A 13,622-nucleotide genomic window follows, 5' to 3' on the forward strand; every position below is an offset into this window, starting at 1 on the left:
CTGAGAATTAAATTAACCGTGCCTAAGAAAACCTTTGTCAAATCTTGATTGATTTGCTTTAAAGGGGTCGGAACAACCATTAAACTCATAGCGCCTCTCAAGGTACTATATATTTCACCCACTAACAATAAAGTTCAATACAATACATTGGGTGTGATTAGAGTCCAAAGAGATTTTGAGTATTATAAATAATACACTCATAAAAGTTATGCGATTATTATTATTATTAAAGTAATTAAGTATTATTGTTATTAATATTTGGTACAATATGGTAATTTAAGCAAGGTGGATATATATATATATATATATACATACAAAAGTGTGTATACGTGTATGTGTGGGTTGGTTAATTGAGGGGAAATTTTCTACAAAGCATTCTATTTCTCTCCATTCTATTTCATTTTGTTTCTTTCTCTTATTTTGTAGGCCACAGATAATAACACCTAGGTTGCAAGAGAGTCCTCTCCCATAAGCGAATCAATTCTTCTTGCTCTATCCGCATACTTGTTTTCCCCAACGATGAACTTGATTAGATTACTTAGGTATTCAAGTTCCTCGATGCTTTCCTCAGTTGCACAGGCTGTAGCAAACCAAGTTAGGTTACTCAATTTAACCCATCGCTCGCCAGTGTGTCCCTCTTGTTCCTTCCGGTTGAGTTTTGCTCGGGAACTTCGTGTAAAAGGCATATAGACTGGTAACGGGATTTTTGATCTTAACGAGGATGAAAGAGTGTAGAAATGCAATATCATAGAAGACATCTATATATATATATATTCGCATATATCAGTATTCATATAGATATATATATTTAACATTAATTCTTTCTTACCAAATCTCGCCTGTAGGTATAATACTCTTTAGAGCAAAGATCTCTTTTAACAGACTGCGGCATTTTCTCAAGTGCTACTCGGATACTCATCATGCGATCCAACAAATTTCTAGTCGATATGATCATCTCTTGGTAAAACTCTTTTGGGAATGGACCTTTGAATCTCGGCTCATGGTCTGTGAGTTCCAAAAGTGTAGAGCAGGAATCTATAGAAGATTGGATGTTTCTTTCCATCTTTTGACCAAATTTAATGTCATCTTCTGTTGGTGGAAACATTGGATCATGGTAGAAAAACGTGCCCATCAGGTAGCTGTAGTAGTCACCAAGTTCGCTGATCACGGCAGCGATGGACTTTCTTGTGGCGTGGCGGGCAATAAATGGCCAAACCATCCTATATATATACATAAAAGAGTCTTGTGTTAGACAAGAATTCAACTCAACTCAACTAAAATCTAACTTGACTTAAACAACAATTGAATTGAATTGAATTGAATTGAATTACATAGAGTATATTAAAAATATAATAAATAAATAAATAAAACAATTACCAGTTTAGACACAAGGCGACCAAAATACCAACAACCATAGTAGTAATTCTTTTCCTGAAAATATACAGAAAAATAAAGTTCAATAATAATTAGTGGGTTGTGAGGATGATTTTTTACTATTGCTGTTTTTTTTTAATAATTTTTTTCTTTTGCATAATAGTATTGCTTGGCATCAAGTAAAGATTTGGTCTAGTTCACTTACCACACAGTTTCCGCAATAGTTTCATTTGGATTCGGGTTAGAATATCGACTAAGAGCCACAACCGTGTATGATATAAGCACAACAACTCCAACCTTGTTGTACCCACTGGCCAAATGGATATAAAAAAAGGGTATAGCTGCACACACACATATATAGACAAAGAGTCAACTTAAATTTAAGTATGACTTAAATATAACCATTTGTGTCAAACTATTAATGACCTATGCAACACTCACCTAATATTACAGCAAAAAATGCCAACAAGTATGGACTTGTTCCTCCAGCTTCTAGTGCTGCCCACCCCACCATAGCACCAGTCACTGTTCCTACAACTCTCCACGCGCCAGCTTGTAACGTGCCTCCGCTGTGATTAACCAAAATGATAATTATCAACAATCAGTAAATATAGAATTATAAGGTTCATAATACTAATAAAAGTAACAACAGTTACCTTGTTGGATTCATGATAGCAATAACCTATATATAAAATAAAGTATAAAAGCATGATTAGTCAAATTACATCATGCCTATGTATTGTACATTGTGGGTGTCCATGCTAGTGTTAGTGTTAGTGAGTGTGTTTTGTGTGCATGTGCACCTTTATTTTTTTGTTTTGTATTTTGGAGTATAGTTAATTACCGTCATCGCCGCCCATTGTCCTCTCAAGGCCAAATACCAACCAGTTGACGCAGGAACAAAAGCAGGAACACACAGCAAAGACACTGCTAATGCCATCTTGAGCCCAAACTTGAATTCGTATCTCTCCATGTATTGGACTGTTCGCCACACTCTGTAACGAACACGTAATCCAAATGGTGGTTTTTCATCCGCATTTTCTTTTTCGTTTGCTTCAACATCGTGTTCCAGACCTTTGGATTCCGGTTCATCTATATCTGTCCTTTCCGACTCTCGATCGGTGGATATTGAAGGGTGAGGGTTCCTGAAGAAGCGTTTTCGTAGTGTGGTCGGTGATTCTGTGATTGCAGACTTATTGCTGCTGTTGTGAGACCCAATCTTGATCAAGACTGATTCCCTCCGCAAGACCGTACGCTTAAAGCTGGTGTGAGTCTGGATCTTTGTGAGACGATATTCGTCTTCTGCGTCTACTTTCTTTTGACTCTTTGGCATATGATATGTTAGGTTACCTACAGATCAATGATAACTGTTGATTAATAAAAGATATATATATATATATATACATTCATATGTATGTGTCTTACCAAATGCTTCTCCTCCTTTATCGCGTGTACTCTGATGATTACTCCAACTTGCCCACTTGTGCCACCATTTTTGGTTCAGTTGTGGCATGTAAAGATGTTTCCGCTTTTTTCCATTTCGCATTCTTTCCTGTGAATTCTTTCGCAAAACATCCATTTCCAGAGCCATGTACTCTAACTTGTTTGCCGCTTCTCTCAAGGTAAAAATAAAGAAAAATACCAGGGACAGTTCTTCTCGTACACCGAGTGGCATGTCAGGCCCATCAAGCTGCTTTTTGTAGTATCCATAAAGCATGTCCATCCGTTGTCTCTCGGCCTTGTCAAATTCGCCGATGGCTTCATGCAGTGATTGTGCACAATTACAAGGTTCTGATGCGTGTCTCCGTTGACTGGCTTTTGTATTGGCTATGATCTGTTCCTGACTTCTGATTTTGAAGACATGACGCAAGTATGAATACCAGGTTTCCCGAATAGATTTGTCACTGTCGTCTTCCATATCCAATTCGATCGCAATACTGTCCGAGATACAGTCCAGGACCTCAGCACATTCTACAGACAGCAACATCAAAGGGTCTCTGAGGCTCTCGAGGTAAGAGACCAATACATGTCGGTTTGATTTGTCTTTCTTTTTTGTCTTTCTCGGGAGCTGTCCCTTTGGTGAGGCGATCTTGGCAGAAGACATGAATGAACGCATCGAATTGACGGATCTTTGGTTCTGTTCAGTGTAGTCTTCGTCAATCGACGTCCGTCTCGAGTTTGCTCTAGAGTTCTGGCGCGAAGACTTTGGACTGTGGTATCTGCCAGACTGTGCATAATCGTTGGCAGCAAATGTGGCTGCTTTACGCAAAGTTGCCTCTAAATCACATCGACTTCTTCGTTTGCTACTGTCCCCTTTGCCCTGCTGTGTGGGCATCGAATGGATAGTCCAGTATTCGTCTTCACTTTCGCTCTCGGTCACTCCTTGATCCAGATTCTCTAACGCAGTTTCGAATAACTGGCGTTCGCTTTTGAGACAACTTCCGAGAATATTTAGATGCTTGGTGAGCGAGTCCATAGATCTTCGGATCCCAACCAATTCTTGGGGCCGAATATAGGAGTACGAGATCTCGTATTTGGCTTCACGATACGCTGTCTTGACCTTAGTCATTCCCACTCGCATCTTTGCAGCAGCCGCATCAACTATTTCAGACGACACCATCTCCGCTTCTGGATCCAAAAAGAACTGCTTTGTGATCATATGTAACATCTCTCTACTTCCAGTGATAGTTTCTTTAAGCGCACGCCCTAAAGAAAACAAAACAAAAAACAAAAAAGGAAAAAATATGCACAAAAAGACAAATAAAAAAATACACACACACACACACAAACACACACATAGATAATAATTATATAATGTAGCGCCTTTATCAATAAACTTTATCCTGGGTTTTGTTGTAATGTGGTGTTACTTGCCTAATCCATCAACGGCAGTTTCGGGCCATATGATTAGGTTGACAACAAGTGAGAGTCCTGCTCCAATTGCCATGGGAATACCGTAATTTAATGGAATATTGTAAGGGAGATTTATGTATTTTGTTCCAGCTGTCAAACTGAACATCTGGACCATCATAAACTTCAATGAAAAAAAATACAGTTTTGGATAGATCTGACGTAACATCTGGGCAGCAAAGACCCCTACAAACAGAAACAGTGCATTGAATGCCATTCCAACAGGATCATCAATGTAAGTGTCAGGGTGGCGTTTATTATAAGCAGATGAAGATCCCAAGGCTGCAAAGGCATAAAGTAATGCCACTCCAACACCGAGCACTGCTGTGATGGTAGCATCGAATTGAGCACCCATACTTCGACCGGGATGGCTGAAAAGCATGCCCACCGTTGTGAGAAACGCAGCCGGGCCAAGCGCGTGAGCAACCGGGCGAATGAGACTGAAGAAGGTCGAAAGGAAGTAGGCGATTGTGCATTTAAGAACTCGACGAACAACACGACTAGGGAATTTCTGGTGAATGTATCTAATTATGCGTTCTTTTCTTGATTTCGGGCTTCCTTCTTCGTCTTGGACGGATTCGTTGCCAGTTGAAGGTGGCATGGGTGGATCGAACATTTGTTCGAGTTGGAGTGGAAATGTGACATGATCTCTTGGTCTGATTCGTGTGTGGGTGTCTGGGTGCTCAATGTCGGCATTCGTGATATCTAATGTGGATGGATCTGCTGGATCTATTGCGATCTTGACTTCGTCTTCTTCTTGGCTAATGGTGTTTATGCTGGCATTGCTTTCAGCTCTGGGAGATTCATTGATTACCAAAGGATGAGGTAACTGTCGGTGTAGTTTGGGGTCCGCTATTGGACTCAAGAGACTATATAAGAAGAAAACTATTAATATTTCAATGATTTAATAAATAAATAAATAAATAAACAAATAAATAAACAATAGAAAGAAAGTAAAGAAGCATAAAAGAGAATATTGTTCTTGCTTTGGGTCCAAGGGCTCGTCTTTGTAATTCATACGCCTTTAATGGTAAGAAAGACAACTTGACAGATAATTCGTCAAATAAATAACCTTTTTATATATATATATTCTATATATATTCTATATATTCATCTAGTATATAAGAAGCGGGGACTTAATGTGAGGGGATTTTTTTTCTCTCGAATTTGATGGGTCCCCGATTGTACAACTTTATGTTGGTGAAAAAGAGGGAACAAAGCGGGAGATCTTACACGAGGAAATCGAGGGATACTACTGGTAAAGAAAACCTGGGAGATGTAAGCTATACAGCCAATTCTTGCCGTGCTCACTTGATATAAACGGCATATATGTCTCTGCCGTAGCAGACAGAAAAGGAATAGTATTTATTTAAGCGTAGTATTGTAATGTCATCTTCTTCTTAGCCTGGACTTCCTGGATAGCATCCATAAAGTCCTCATGTGTAATCTCTACAGCACCACGTCTCAGAGCAAGCATACCACCTAAAGGAGAGAGAGAAAGAAAGCATATTAGATTAGACTACTCACACCACCCGATTTTGTGTACCCATACACATGTATGTATATTTGTATTTGTATCGGTTATACACTTACTTTCTACACAGACAGCCTTGCATTGAGCTCCATTGAACTCGTCACAGCATCTCGAGAGTTCTTCAAAGTTAACATCTTTGCTGACATTCATCTTTCTGGAGTGGATCTGGATAATACGTGCTCTTCCTTCTTCATTTGGCAGAGGGAATTCGATTTTACGATCCAGACGACCAGATCGAAGCAGAGCAGGATCAAGAATATCAATACGGTTAGTGGCTGCAATAACCTTGATACGTTCGTCGGATGAGAAGCCATCCAATTGGTTCAGGAGCTCCAACATAGTACGCTGTACTTCACGATCACCAGACTTTTCGGAATCGAAACGCTTTGTACCGATAGCATCCAATTCATCAATAAAAATAATCGCAGGTGCCTTTTCTTTTGCAAGTTCAAATGCATCACGCACGAGCTTAGCACCATCACCAATAAACATCTGTACAAGCTGAGGGCCAGCCAGCTTGAGGTAAGTAGAATTGGTCTGTGCTGCACATGCTCTGGCAAGTAAGGTCTTTCCGGTACCAGGAGGACCGTACATCAAAACACCCTTAGGAGGTTTGATACCGATGTTCTTGAAACGATCTGCGTGTGTCATTGGCAGAACAACAGCCTCTACTAGTTCCTCAATCTGTTTATCCAAACCACCAATATCGTTGTAATCTTCGGTGGGCTTTTCGTCAACCTCCATAGCCTTTACCCGAGAATCATATCTAATAACATATTTTTGTTTTTACCGTAAGATAATGACGGATTACCCTTGCTTTCTTTCTTTCTTTTTTTTGGTTAAGTCCTTACTCAGCTGGTAATGTGTCCAAAATCAAAAAACTATCTTTGTTCACACCAATAATGTCTCCAGGCTTCAATTCTTCGGGATCTACGAGGCCAATGAGAGGCAAGAAAATGGTCTACACAGCGTTTTAGAATCCTCTCATTTGTCCCTTAATCACATCCCTTTCTTTTTGTCTGTCTGTTTAATGTAAAGAATAAATTTATATAGTATAGTACCTGACGAGTGGATGTCTTAATAACTGCGCACTTTCCCTTTCTCTGAGAGTCCAAATCAACATTGGCACCATCTTCTTCTTCTTCTTCTTCAGGATCGGCATCCAAAAGCTACATGTCAAACCGATAATATTAGCTTTACAGCCTTTCACTCGTTCCAAATCCGTTTCCATTTTAATTTCCATTTCCCACCATAAGCAGAAAAAGAAAGATGGAAAAGCATAGACCCACAACAAGTGTTTATATACCCACTTATCCTCTATAAGCCTGTTATTCTTACCTCGACTACATTGGCTACCAGATATGGCAATTGCTTGTTCAACTTGATCTTTTCCTTGTTTTCTTTGATTCTTTCCTTCATGCCGACCTGCTCATGCTGAAGCCGAAGAGCTTCTGATCTCATCACCTGATTCACACACGATAAGTCTTTTGAATTTTACTTGCCAGACGCGTTCCTCCGATGGAAGCTTTGTTCATGTTTCGCATCCTACCTTGATGTCATTCTGTAGTAAGCGCGTTCGGTTGATGATCTCTTCTGGCGATAGCCGAGTAATTTCTTGTCCAATGTCATCTTCATCTCCGGCCCACAATTCTTTATCTTCCAAGGTTGTCATTTTCTTTGTAATTAGTAAAGTAACAAGCGATTGACTTTTTTTCTTCTTCTTTTCTTTTATTGCCAACGTATGCTCAATCTCTATGCCCGCAGGCGGAGCTATACGTGGACAATTGATTACGTCAACCGCTTCCACTGTTAGTTTATGCTTCGCACGTGACATTATATATATATTTGTTCTTCTCTCTCTCCCCCTTTTTTTATATTTTTCTTTTCTTAAAATTTTCAATGGTTTTGGGACAACTGAAGTCGTATAAACGCTTCAAGATATTTGTGTAGGCAGTAAAGAATCAAGTATACAACTTTACATACTTGATGATCAGACAGACCCAGAACTTCATGTGCAAATTTGTATTACATATTTAGAAGAGTATTGGTTAGAAATATATTTCACTTTCTTTCAAACTTACCCAACTCTCTTATTAAAATAAAGCATAAAGCAACAACAGCATAAAGAACTGATTTGGATTGACTACAACTTTTAAACACAAAACTCCAAAAGACAAAGAGTTGAATATATTCATAGGAGACCAAACTATAGATCAATGAAGGAGGAAGAAAAGATAATATTCTTGCCAATATATATAATCGCTAATATTAGGGGGACGACATTTTCAGGATGGGGCACTACCTTTTTGATGGGAAACGTTGTTTTGATTTTACCGGACCACAAATTGTGACTTGCTGTCCGGTATCAAATAATTATATCTGGTCCCTAAGGATTCATACTTATCATAATAAAGATACTTTTATACAAGGCAGGATAATAGCTTTTTCTACGCTTCTTTCCTCTATTTAATTATGTCTTTTCCTTCTCCACTCATGCGTATTAGCTCACTAAATTGCCCCCAAACTTTGTGCATTCATCAAACTGTCTCCAGGCATATACCTCTCCTTCTTTAGGAGGCACGACCTGTCTTTGGGCAAAATGATAATAAAAAATCTTCTCATATAAAAAAATAGCTTTGACTAAATATAAAAGCGTTGTTTTATATATATAATTCTATACTTAAAGTTTTATACTATATGTAATAAATTAACTGATATATATATAGAATAATAAAAAACTATCTAACATGTTACTTCAAGACATTATATCCTAATAGAAAATGTCGTGCCCTACCCTGGAAACGTCGTCCCCCAAAAGTCACGACTTTTCATATCTTGCCTATCGAAAAAATACCTTATAAAATTTGAAATTTCTTTACTAAATACTTTATTAGGCTTATAATATCCTTTAATGTAATAAACATTACCTTTTGTTAATACTTATTTAAGATAAACACTAATAAAAACTGCTAAATCTTCTTCAGAAAAGAAAAACAAAGTCGCAAAAATGTCTGAGAATACATATAGTATTAATTAATTTTGCATATATTAAAAAGTATATCTAATAATTGTAGAATAAATGTAGTTTACATTAAAAAATATATATATTAGATAAAGTGACAGCTACTTAGAGTCATAATTAATAGTTAAACACTAATAAGTTTACTTCTTACTATAATTATGATATAATATTATAAGGCAAAGAAGCAAAAATAGAATCAACTTATTATACAAAAATGGTAACTAAAATCGAGTATTTGTAAGATATAAGATTTATTTGGCTCCCGTCAACAAATCACATACCTGTGGCTGCTAATGAGTCATATTTTCACGATTTAACTTGAGACATAAATCGTATGTTTTCATTTTGTGTGATTTAAGTGGAAAAGATTATAATCCATATAATTTGCATTTTTTTCAAAAACTTTCATAATGGATATAAAGGTAATGAAGCCTTTTATGCCTAAGAAAGTTTGCATAGAAGTTAAGCGAATATATATTTATAAAATCCATGTTTTTATTTATTCTGTAAAAACTCTTTCTATCATTTCCTTACAACATGTACATGAGATATTTTATCAAAAATACAAAAAAATGAAAAATATTCATATAAGACCAAAAAAAGTTTTTAATTACATATATTCAGATAACATATGAATCCAGTAAAAGTTTCATAGAAAACAAATGAGAAAAAAATGATTCTACAAGCAAATACAATATTTTATTTTATTGAAAAAAAGCAAATTTTTGAGATATTACGTTAGTTTTCTCATGATCGACCCTTTCAATTCAACTAAAAATCCTAGAACCCATACATATATCTATACACTACTTGGATCCAAAGTTATAGAGAGCCAAGTCTTGAATTGATGAAATAAATAGATGCAAATGCATAATATAACATATTCGAAGATAGTTTGGCTCTATCTGTGTAACACCACCCGACATTTATGCTTTTTAATTCGCTGGATATATGTGTAACTCGTAGGGTAAAGTACTTCCCACGAATGATTTCTATGAAAAAACAGAGCGGAGAGTAATTTAACCCAAGTGATAGATAGCTTATGTTGACGCAAAGAAACAAATTGATAAGATTTATAAAGGTAAAAAAAAAGATCGTCTAGCTAATAAAATATAAGAGTAAATGAGTATATAAATAATAAGTTGTCTAGCTAATGAAGTATAAAGAAAAATATAATAAAAATAAAAGAAAAAAAGAAGAAAAAAAGATTATGTTATAGTGAGATCAACATGTTCCTCTTGATCGGAAAGAAAAGAGAACATCGCATTTCTACGATCATACTTATTGAACTCTTTAAACTTGTTCCAGTAAGTATCAAAGTTGTCGGGAATCTGGTTTCTGACACAACCCAAAAAGAATAACTCAGGAATGGTTGGCCATTTCCTTGAGACATTGCAGGAGAGGTGTACTGTTGTCCAGTGGTTATTGTTAACATGATTGAAAATCAGAGGTTCTTGATGTTTTGATATGTTTTTGGGAAGGGTGAAGGGAAGGAACGATACGGAAGGGGTGTTGGGGTTGTCTGAGTAGACGCAGACTGGTCGCTTATAGGTGTCCGCAGCTAGTTGAGCACAGTCGGATGTGCTAAACCACATACTGGCATCTAAACACGCTGGGATGAAGTTGGAGTTGGAGTTGGAGTTGGTGATGCAGAGATCAGAACCATGCTTTATAATGTCTTCTAATTGCTTGACATCGGTTCCAAACGTGCTGGCGTAAATGCTGTTGTATTTTGGAAGGGTAGCAAGCATATCTCTTTTCACAAGAGGGAACTTTTCTTGATCTTTATAGATCAAATGGGCAAGGACCCGAAAACCACACCATCCATCAGCAGTAGGGTTAAACCCACCCTTAACGTCATCGACTATCTCATGAGAGACAGGAAAACCGGGCTGGAATTTAACCCTCTTGCCAACAGAGGTGCGATAGTCATATTGGTAATCTTCTTGAGCTGTAGCGGGTCTTTTAAACCCTATTTCTTTTGTGGCATCGACTAAAGAGCATATAAGTATACAACGATATTTCTCTTTATGGATTCAATTACACTGAAAAATGAGAAAGAATATTACCTGGGTCGAGAGGCTCTTGTTTTATTTTTTTTGTTTTGTTTTTGGTGGTATCGACTAAAAAGCATATTAGTATAAGGTTAGATTCCTTTTCATGAATTCAATTACACTATAAAATAAAAGCACATATTACCTGGGTCGAGAGGCTCTTTTTTAATTTGTTTTATTTTGTTTTTGGTAGCATCGACTAAAAAATGTATGTAAATATATGACAAGATTCTTTTTCATAAACTCAATTATATGTAAAATAAAAAAGCATCTTACTTAGGTCGAGAGGCTCTTTTTTGCTTTTGTTTTGTTTTTTGTTGTTTTTCGTTTTTTGTGTAGCTGCAGGCTTTCCATCTCTTGTTCTAGCTCTTAACCTAACCATTGCCTTAAGGCCGGCCTAGTATTTCAAGATACATATTAGTACTTTGTTATGTTATATTTTTTTTATCTTACATGACCAGACGAAACACTGATCTTCCTCCAGTTTGCCCGACCAAAGTCTTTGGGAAGGTATTTGGGACGTGCACCACCCTTTCTTCTGCCAGGATATTTATTTTTTTCTGAGGCTTGAAAGTTAATCGAAGGGTGCCCAGTTTTGCCTTCGAATTCAGAAGTAACCTTCTTGATCTTTTGAAGGAGGTTGGCCACTTGCTGGCTGCCCTCACAAGAGCGGAAAAGAGCCTCAAGCTTTACAATCTCTTGCATCCACTCTTCTGGCCTCTCGGCAATTACGTGCGCTGTACAACTTTCTTCGAAAGATGTCTCTTTTAGAACAGGGTTTATGATCCATCTTTCAGGAACATCATCAAGGGTGAGCTCCCTTCCAGCTGGCAGCGAGTGTCTGCAGGGCAAGCCGAACTCAAACCTGTTTTTGCAATGACAAAATTCATCGTCTCTATTGATCAAGCGAAGTTCTTGATCAATAACAAGCAATGCTCTCTTAGAGACTTTCATAAAAAGCCTGGAAAGCTGCTTGTTGCGGCCAACCAAGACATCAACAGTTGTCGATTCCCTGATTTTTATAGCATTGAAGTCTCTTTCGAGCCTGTCTACATAGGAGTTGATAGCTTCAAATGCAAGCCCCAAAGACGAAATTGCTGATATCCCTCTTTTCAAAGCTTGGTGTGCGCTCTCGACTCTCTGGGTAGTTGTACACCCAAAATGCATTTGCTGGCTGGTCAGGTATCCTGCCCACTTCTCCTGGCACTTTATCCATCTTTCGGCAAAGTAAACCGATGCATCTACCTTGGACCCTCCTTCGTCTACTTCGCAACCAGAAGATACTGCATTGAACTTCATCAACGCAACCTCGAAATCCCTTCTGGTACTGCTGCGAATCATGGAGTTCACATACTCCATAAGGACCTCTTTCTCTGCAACTGACTTGAGTTTTCCAGCGAAGGCTTTCTCAACGCTATTCAACATATGCCAGTAGCATAGCAATTTAACATTTTTTGGGAATACAATGTCAAGTGCATTCATTAAGGCCATACATTTGTCTGTTACAAATAGAGAACTGCTTTTCTTATTCTCAAAAACAAGTGCCTTGAGCTGCTCAAGGAACCAAACGTAGGTCTCCTGTTTCGCATTCGAAACCCAGGCGAAGGCAATGGGAAACGATTTAAGAGTGTCTCCCCCGAGGTTATGGACACCTTCCACGCATACAAGAGGCATTTCCAAATTATTGGTTGAGTAGGTGGCATCGACGGCCATGACTTCTGGGAAGCGACGGGTTCTTTCTAGCATCTTTGGGTGCGAGAAAAATACTCTTTCAAGAGATCCATATTTGCCGGCGTCATAGCGTACAAGATATCCCTTAGCTTCCATGGTTTTAACGAGTTCAGTACCTGCATCCTGAGAAGTGGAAGCAGTAGCACGAGCAAAAGCAGCCTTGATATTGTTGATGTCATTCACATGCAACTTATGGCTGACATTATCCTCTTCATTGATCGCCTTTTGGATCTCACGAGTCTTGGTTTTGGTCTCAACAAGCTTCATAATTTCCCTAGCATCATCGACAGTAACCTTTGACAAACGACCTTTCAAGGTAGATTCCAGGCAGTCATCATCAAGAGGGTGATTGTGGTAGCCTTCAATCTCATTGGTGGCTTTCAAAAGAAGATATCCTTTAGCGGCCTTCTTGTATGATATTTTCAAGAGATAGGGGCATCCAGTCTTTCCACTAGACGGAATTCTCTTGCGTTCGCTGTCTTCAATATTCCGTGTGTTCTTATAATGACCGCCCTTGGCACACTTCAAATACACTCGAGTTGGTTTACTATCTCTAGTTACAAGTGCAAAATTGTTGGCAAGTGCATATTCCTGCATCTTTGAAATTGCCATTGTCATGTCACTGTAACCATTAACTGGTGAGACAGGAAGAGGTTGTTGGACAGGATAATGTTCCTTTCCATTGAAAAAGCGGATTTCTTTATTGATAGGATTCATATTGAAGTGATTTCTAGAGAATACTTATTAACATCATGATTTCTAATTGCTAATCTGCAATGAGCAAAGTAATCTCTTTACTATCTCCGAGAAAAAATAATATTTTTAAGTGCAATTGATTAGTAGCTCTTACGAGATGAGTATAGAATAGAAAAGAAGGTTTTCTATTTAAATATTGAGTTGAATTTCAGGACACATCGTTTTGCCCTGAAGGATTGGAGAAAATACCTCGGACCTCGGACAAGTAGTCACAACGAATTAGTCCGGCAAAAAAAAGGTA

The 13,622-nt window shown here is 37.8% G+C and overlaps 3 protein-coding genes across 3 annotated transcripts; all 3 read right to left on the reverse strand.

The window, feature by feature from the left end:
• Positions 1 to 443: 443 nt before the first annotated feature.
• Positions 444 to 4,033, reverse strand: PHYBLDRAFT_63776 (hypothetical protein; the record flags this gene model as incomplete). Its single annotated transcript, XM_018441179.1, has 8 exons — positions 444 to 758; positions 830 to 1,220; positions 1,378 to 1,431; positions 1,580 to 1,715; positions 1,816 to 1,943; positions 2,031 to 2,056; positions 2,219 to 2,724; positions 2,800 to 4,033. 8 exons carry the CDS (start codon positions 4,031 to 4,033, stop codon positions 444 to 446), a joined length of 2,790 nt encoding a protein of 929 aa, XP_018291569.1.
• A 1,569-nt stretch (positions 4,034 to 5,602) lies between these two features.
• On the reverse strand, positions 5,603 to 7,496 carry PHYBLDRAFT_125125 (hypothetical protein). Its single transcript, XM_018429031.1, has 6 exons — positions 7,368 to 7,496; positions 7,157 to 7,282; positions 6,880 to 6,987; positions 6,670 to 6,779; positions 5,878 to 6,584; positions 5,603 to 5,766 (listed from the first exon to the last, which is right to left on the reverse strand). The coding sequence occupies exons 1-6, from the start codon at positions 7,488 to 7,490 to the stop codon at positions 5,654 to 5,656; spliced, it is 1,287 nt and encodes a 428-aa protein (XP_018291570.1). The 5' UTR covers positions 7,491 to 7,496; the 3' UTR covers positions 5,603 to 5,653.
• A 2,552-nt stretch (positions 7,497 to 10,048) lies between these two features.
• On the reverse strand, positions 10,049 to 11,599 carry PHYBLDRAFT_168877 (hypothetical protein; the record flags this gene model as incomplete). The annotated part of the gene is made up of 5 exons (XM_018435956.1): positions 10,049 to 10,833; positions 10,910 to 10,963; positions 11,040 to 11,093; positions 11,171 to 11,291; positions 11,348 to 11,599. The coding sequence occupies 5 exons, from the start codon at positions 11,597 to 11,599 to the stop codon at positions 10,049 to 10,051; spliced, it is 1,266 nt and encodes a 421-aa protein (XP_018291571.1).
• Between the last annotated feature and the right edge of the window lie 2,023 nt (positions 11,600 to 13,622).

Source organism: Phycomyces blakesleeanus (genome assembly GCF_001638985.1).
Source record: "Phycomyces blakesleeanus NRRL 1555(-) unplaced genomic scaffold PHYBLscaffold_11, whole genome shotgun sequence".
Taxonomy (NCBI): domain Eukaryota; kingdom Fungi; phylum Mucoromycota; class Mucoromycetes; order Mucorales; family Phycomycetaceae; genus Phycomyces; species Phycomyces blakesleeanus.